Source organism: Cinclus cinclus, chromosome 5, assembly GCF_963662255.1.
Source record: "Cinclus cinclus chromosome 5, bCinCin1.1, whole genome shotgun sequence".
Taxonomy (NCBI): domain Eukaryota; kingdom Metazoa; phylum Chordata; class Aves; order Passeriformes; family Cinclidae; genus Cinclus; species Cinclus cinclus.
The window spans coordinates 679,243-686,503 of record NC_085050.1 but is presented as its reverse complement, the minus strand read 5'-3'; the positions used below and the strand labels follow the sequence as shown (position 1 = coordinate 686,503).

The window sequence follows — 7,261 nt, the reverse complement described above, 5'->3', positions numbered from 1 at the left end:
TGTCTGGTGGATGTCTGTTCTCTCAATCCTGTGATCTGGGAAGATTTCCATGGAAAGACAATGCAGTGAGGATGTGAAAACACAGCTCAGGTGCCCAATTTCCTTGGAAAAGGAAGTTCCCCCAGTCTGTAGTCACCGCTCCTGTCCCTCTGTCTGTCTGTCCTGCCTGGCTGCTGGGGAGTCTTCCCAGGATTTCTGTTTGTTTTGTAATTGAGAGTACAACGGGAAGACTTTGGAGAGGAGAAGGTGAAGGATTTGCCCTGTGCCAAAGCAGGTAAGGAAAGCTTTTCCAGAATTCCAGGATGGTTTGAGTTGCAAGGGACCTTAAAGACCATGCAGTCCCAGCCCCTGCCCTGGCACCTAAAATTAAATGGATTATGGATTTTACATCAGCCCTCCCCAAAGTCCATCTCATTTTTTCTGTGACTGCATCCTGGATTATAATTCACTTTTCCCAAAACAACTCCCTGAGGAAGACATGACTTCCTGGCTGGCTGTTCATTAGTGCAGATCCCACTTTAGTGCCGTGAAGCAGATTTTAATATATTGTTTCCTTTGTGCTGCCTTTATGAGCCAGTGATGCACTTGGGGCCAGCTGAAGTCAGCGCTGGGCCAGGCAGGAATTCAGCCTGGGGCAGGAATTTGGCTGGAAATGGGAAAGGCCCGGCGCTTTCACACGAGCAAGGTTTGAAAGTCAAGCTTTTAGTAATGTTTTTCTCTCTACATCAGCAGATAAAGTGAATTCTCCCAGCCAAATGGGACCCTGCAGGAGGGTGAGCGACCTCAGAGTGACAAATGGAAGCTGTGATGATTAATGTTCCTGGAAGGAGCTCAAATTCCAGGGGGCTGAGGCCACTTGTGAGAGCCTTCCTAGGGGAACAGGGGATTTTTAAACCCTATCTGATTTTGTTTATGTGCCCGTGTGCTGCAGCCTCGATCCTTCACCAGAGGTTCCTCCAAACTTCTCAATGCCAAAGAGATTCCAAGTTGTTCTCCCCAAGCTGGGATGGATTGGGAACATCCCATGAATTGTCCAGGCTGGCTCCTGACTCATCCATGTGGATGCAGCCCTGACCTTGTTCCGGACAGGGAAGAGCCCCTGGGACTGACAGGGTGGGACAGGGAGCAGGGGACATGAGTTCCTGTGCCATGAGTGTGCCTGAGCTGTACCTGGGATGGCAGTGAGGGGACATCTGCTCTGAGGGACTTCACTGGCTCTGTCAGGGCACAGAGATGTTCCACTGGAGAAGGGAACAGAGCTGGGAAAGGGCTGGAGAATTCCTGAGGGAGCTGGGAAAGGGGCTGGAGAATTCCCGAGGGAGCTGGGAAAGGGGCTGGAGAATTCCCGAGGGAGCTGGGAAAGGGGCTGAAGAATTCCTGAGGGAGCTGGGAAGGGGCTCAGCCTGGAGAAAAGGAGGCTCAGGGGGGATCCTGTGGCTGCACAGCTCCCTGACAGGAGGGGACAGCCGGGGGGATTTGGGATCTGCTCCCAGGGAACAGGGACAGGAGCAGAGGGAACGGCCTCAGGGGAGGCTAGAGGTGGAATCAGCAGGAATTTCTCCATGGAAAGGGAATGGGCACTGGCAGGGGCTGCCCAGGGAGGGTTGGAGTGTCCATCCCTGGAGGTGTCCCAGGAACACCTGGATGTGGCACTCGGTGCCCTGGGATGGGGACAAGGTGGGCACTGGGCACAGCTGGGACTCGGTGACCTTGGAGGGATTTTCCTACCAGAAAGATCCCCGGATTCTGTGACTGTCACACCTGGGGGTGTCCTTTGCAGAAGGACCTGTGCCAGGTTTGGGGTGATGGAGTTTGAGCCGACAAAGCCCCGAGCTGGGGCTGCCCAGGGTCACCCTGCAGTGCTGGGGACAGGGAGTGCCTGGGAGGGTCACCCAGCCAGGGGTGACCCCTCCTGCTCTGCAATCCCAGGGCTCTGGGACATCCCAGCCCTGCTCCCCACGTGCTGCCCTGGGCTCTCTCCAGAATCCCAGGCTCAGCTGTTGCCTGTGCTGGGTGACAGGGACAGTGCCTGTTCTGCCCACAAAAGGGCTTTTGTGGCTCTGCACCCCCAGCTGCTGCTGCCAGCCCTGCTCACGTTCCCGCTGGGAAGCAGAGGCACTTTGAGGAGGGGGGGGCAGTGAGGAGAAATGTCCTGTTCCATGGAGGAGCAGCATGGCCGTGCTGTGGCACAGCTGGGGACACCAGAGCCTGTCCCTGCCTGCCCAGGGCTCCCTCTGGCTCCTGCTTCATCCCAGCCCTGGCCCCACTGTCCTTCCTTGGACAGCCCTTCCCAGGCTCTGCTGTCCCCCTGGCCCTGATGGTTTCCTGATGGCTGTGAGCCCTGGAATCTCTCCCAGCTGTGCCAGGGCTGATTCCCAGCGGTTGCACTGGTCCTGCTGTGCCCTGGTTCCCACCGCACTTCCACAGGGATCCTCTTTGGAAGGATGGGTTCTGGAGCATTTGTCCTCGGGTGGAGCTGGCAGGACCTGCAGGGTGAGCTGGGGTTTCAGGGAGCCCTGTGGCTGTGCAGAGTGGCCCAGGAAAGGTGCAAATCCATGGAACCCCCCCCCCAGTTCCAGACCTGCCGAGGCAGGGACCCTTCCCACTGTCCCAGGCTGCTCCCAGCCCCATCCAGCCTGGCTCTGGGCACTGCCAGGGATCAGCCACAGCTGATCAGCCAAGGAACACAGCAATAAATAAAGGCAAATAAAGGCGAACAAAGCCGCCCCCTCCCCGCCGCCCCCCGGCCGGGCCGGCTGCGCTCGGGGCTGCACCGGGGGAGGGACCCGAGCGCATAAAGAGGAGGAGGTCGGGCCGGAGGCGCCGAGTCGGGGCGGTGACAGCCCGGGGAGCGGCGGCATGGCCGGGCCGGGCCCCCCCGGGCCCCGCCGGGGCTCGGCCAAGGGCTGGGGGCTCCGCCTCGCCCTCCTGGGGGTCCTGCTGGGGCTCCCCCCGCGGGGCGGGGCGGGGCCGGCAGGTAAGGGGGGCTGGGGGCGCGGGATGGGCATGGGATGGAGTGGGGATGGGGATGGAGTGGGGATGGGGATGGAGTGGGAACGGGGATGGAGTGGGAACGGGGATGGGGATGGAGTGGGAACGGGGATGGGGATGGAGTGGGAATGGGGATGGGGATAGGATAGGGGTGGATGGGGTGAGGATGGGATGGGGATGGGAATGGGGATGGGGATGGGGGCTCCGGGCTGCACTCGCTCCCCCCGGGGAGCCCCCAGACCCCGCGGCTCCGCTCCCGTCCCGGCGCTGCGGCTCCCGCTGGGATGGGAGGGGAGGGGATGGGGTGGGGTAGGGTGGGATCGGGAACCCCCGGCACAGGGACGGGACCGGCTCTCAGCCCCCAGAACTCTGGGGTCGGCTCAGAGCCCCCAGCCCGTGCCAGCTCCCGGCCGCGGCTCTTGGGAAGGAGCTCGGGGTTTGTGCCGCCGTGTGGGTTTTTGGGCGAAATGTGGCTCGTTCGGGAAGTGAGGAAACACGGGATTTTCCCCAGAGGCTCCTATCACTTTTTAGATGGGGGCCAGAGGAGGAGAGGGGGGTGCCAGTTCCCCTTCGGCCGCCTGTAGCCTCTTCCTCATCCCTGTTTCCTTCTCCAGCCACTCAAGAAGTCAGGGCTGATGTTCCTCTACCCAGAGCACATTTTTGGTTATTATTTTTTTCACTTCCGAGCTTTGCCGGGTTCTCGGCTGCTGCTGAGAGTTTTCCAGCGGCACTAAGAGAGCTGGGAGCAGCTGGAGAGGAGCAGCTGGAGAGGAGCAGGGAGGGCGGTGGGAGCCAAAGCTCAGTTTGGATAAGGAGAGGAGAAGGGAGAGCCGGCGGCATCCCGGGCTCTGCGGGGCTCCCCCGGGGCTCCCCCAGCCCCACAGCTCGGGGTGCCGACATCCCAAACGCCAAAGCAGCGCTGCTCCCCGCAACGTTCCCCAAAAGGGCTGGGAAGGAGTGTTTCCCAGGAAATCGAGGGAAGGGGGGTGTGGGAAACCCTTGCCGTGCTACATTTGGGTTTATTTGAGTTAGGTTTTTGAGGCCCCGTCTCGTGCTCTGAGTGTCTCAGATTCCCAGCAAAAACTAGAGACAAAGCAGTGGGAAATTCAAAAAATCGTAACTTAAATCTCATCTCTTAAATCTCCCAGCTGGGGGATTTTTGGGACGCGGCCCGGAGCCCAGCCCAGCAGAGCGGCCGCCCCTTGTGTCCCATCCCACCCCCTCCCCAGCGTGGGAGAGAGCTGGGACCGGGGCGGGCAGCGGCTCCCTGCCCTCCTCCCTTTGGGAATTGACAATTCTGGGATTCGTTCCTTTGCTCTGGAACTGGGGGGACACCAAACCCCACCGGAGCCGCTCCCCCGGTGCGGCTGAGCCCGTGCCTCAGTTTCCCCACGGAAAAGCAGCCGGTGTGCGGCTGGGCTGGAGGGCCTGGCTCGGCTTTGGGAGGGGGTGAGGAGAAGGAGGCTGGGATGGTGCCACCCCTTATCTGCAGTTATTCCTGGAATCTGATTCCAGGCTATATTTAATGGCACTGATTAAATACCTCGGGTGATAGCGCCGGGGGTGACCTGCGCCCATCGAACTCCAGCGGCAATTCCCAGCCCATAACCCCACCTTGGCTTTTCTTTTGTCTCCTCCAAAACTTCATCTTCCCTCCAGCCAGAGCCCTGGATCTCTGCACGAGGAACCAAAACAAATCTATAAAACTCGAGAGCCCTGAGCCCTGTTATTCCACTCCTTGAGTAAATAGCTTTGCTGGGGGAGATAATTCCATCCAAGTTCTCCCTGACAACATTTGGCTTGGCAAGGTGGCCCAACTCTTGACATTTTTGTTCAGCCTCGTCCCCTCTCTGCAGCCGCTTCAGATTTTAATTTTTTGTTCTGTTGTCATCCAGGCTTAAGTCATCAGTGGCTGCTCCCTGTGCTGCAGTCAGATCCAGCCACATTGTTTAGGAAAAAAAATAATCTTAGAAAGTCTGTCTGCCTTGGATGGAGCCAAGGAATGGCTTGTGCTATGCTGCCTGGGGGGGGGCTGGGATGGATCAGACAAACCCTGACAGGCACAGCCCTCCCAGCTCCTCTGCTCCTGTTCCTGCCCCTGCTCCTGTCCCTGCTCCTCTGCTCCTGTCTCTGCTCCTGCTCCAGCCCAGCTCTGGCTGCAAAGAGCAGGGCTGGATTTGGGGTGATGAGACCACACTGCCCTGTCCCACAGATCACAAAGTCATGGAGCAGTCTGGGGTGGAAGGGATCCTAAAGCCCACCCAGCCCCACTGATCCATGGCAGGGACACCTCCCACTGTCCCAGGTGCTCCCAGCCCCAGTGTCCAACCTGGCCCTGGATCTGGACCCTGCCAGGGATCCAGGGGCAGCCACAGCTCCCACATGCCAGCTGCTTCTCCAGGGTGGGGATTTAGGGGATTTAGGCCATTGTTCTGGGACCTGGGTGGGAGCAAAGCTCCTGGGAGCCTTCCAGGATGAAGGCTGAGGCAGAGATGAGGGGCTGGGCTGGGGAGGGGGTGACACTTTGGCTTTGTGCTGTGTCCATCCCCAGAAACACCTGAGAGGAGGCTCTGGATGTTGGTCCTCAGCTCTGTCCCTTCCCAAGCTCCCTCTGATGTGGCTGTGGGGGAGCTCCAGCTCTCAGGCTCTCACAGGATCTGCTCACCAGGTTTTCTCTTCCCCAGGGCCACTGTCCCATGGAGAACGGGTCACCCCACACTGGCTCCTGGGGGGCCGGGCCCGGAGAGCTGTCAGCCTGGAGGAGCAGGTAAGGGCAGAGTGCTACCTCCTTCCTTCCCTCCCTTCCTCTGCCTGGAGCCTTCCTGGTGAGACAAGGATGGAGGTGTTGAGTTTGCAGGATCCATGAGCAAGGTTTGGAGTTTGAGGATCCATGAGCAGGGTTTGTGATTTCAGGATCCACCACCATCCTCAGGTGATGAACAGGGTAAGCAGAGCAGGCAGCAGTGGGTTAACTAAGCATGGTGTTAATGAGTGCTGGCAGGAGGAAGGATGGCCAGGGGCTGCAGGGTGGGTGGAAGGGATTTGAAGAGAGGAACCGGAGGTGATCTGGCAGCTCGTGGTTTGGCTGAGGGAAAGTGCTGCTGGGTTTGAGGGCTGTGCTCCTTGGGGAGCAGAGGACGTCTCCCAGGGCTGTCACCCCTCCCTGGCACCCCCACTGTCCCCAGATCTTGGATGAGGTGCCTGTGGCCACCCTGGCCGGAGTCTGGCCCCTTGCCCGGCTCTGAGCTGCAGCTGTCCCCGGGAGGGGCCGGGGGCTCCTTGGGGCAGCTCCAGCCCCTTCCCAGCTCGGATTTAGGCAGCTCCTTGGAGCTGCTCTGCCTGGGAGCTGAGCTGGGCAGACTCGGCCGGGAGGGGACTCAGGTGACATCTCACCTGAGCTGCTCCAGGTGATTCCTCCTGGCTCCAGGAGATGCCAAAGGCAGGGCCAGGGGGGCTCAGGGTTTTGTGCTGCCCTTGTTCTCCCTGCCTTGCCTTTCCCTGGGCAACCTGGGCTGGCTTCTCTGCAGGAGCTGGAGAGCCCGGCTGGGCTGGAGAACTGTCCCCTCCCCAGCAGGCAGCCCCGGCTCCGTCTATATTTAATCTATATTTAATCTATATTTAATCTATATTTAATCTATATTTAATCTGGAAGCCACTTGAGACGGGGAGCACACGGCAGGGAAGGTTTCTCTCTGCTCCACCCCAAGGGGTGCCGGGGGGTGCAAACCGCAGCTGGGGGATTTCGGGGGGACTGGGGTGGCTCGGCAGGTCCCGCCGTATTTCCTGGCATCTGCTCTGCCTCCAGCGCCAGGCAGCCTGGAACAAGGAGCCTCCTGTTCCCGGAGCAGGGAAGGAGGGGACAGAGGCGTGGTCCGTGCTGGAGAGGGGAGAGTTTGTGGGGGAAGGATGGGGCAAGCAGGCGGAGGATGCGACTGAGCCCCAGAGCGGCCTTTTTAGCCCCGGAACTGCTGACATTTGTATTTTTAGGATAAATTTAGTCCGTTCCGTCCCCGCCCTGTCTCCTCCTGTCCTCCAGCAAAGATCCTGGAAATAACCACGTCAGTGGGAATGCCAGGAGATGTGGGGAATAGAAACGGCACCCCAGCCCACGGAATGACGGGCCCATCCCTGTCCTGGGCTGCTCCTCGTGGGATGCTCCGGGTGTCCCATGTCCCTGGACGTCCCCGAGCCTCTTCCCCCAGCACGGGAGGGCGGTGCTGGCCCTGCGGTGCCATCGTGTGCGGGCTGGCAGCGCTGGGTGGGCTGGCCC

At 60.0% G+C, this 7,261-nt stretch overlaps 1 protein-coding gene across 1 annotated transcript in view; it reads left to right on the top strand.

The window, feature by feature from the left end:
- The first annotated feature begins 2,859 nt into the window (after positions 1–2,859).
- LOC134044149 (disintegrin and metalloproteinase domain-containing protein 33-like) overlaps positions 2,860–7,261 on the top strand; it is a 30,414-nt gene continuing 26,012 nt past the window's right edge. Inside the window, exons 1-2 of the mRNA XM_062493238.1 lie at positions 2,860–2,977; positions 5,676–5,758. Of these exons, the coding sequence (XP_062349222.1) occupies positions 2,860–2,977; positions 5,676–5,758 (201 nt within the window). The remainder of the gene's footprint in view (positions 2,978–5,675; positions 5,759–7,261) is intronic.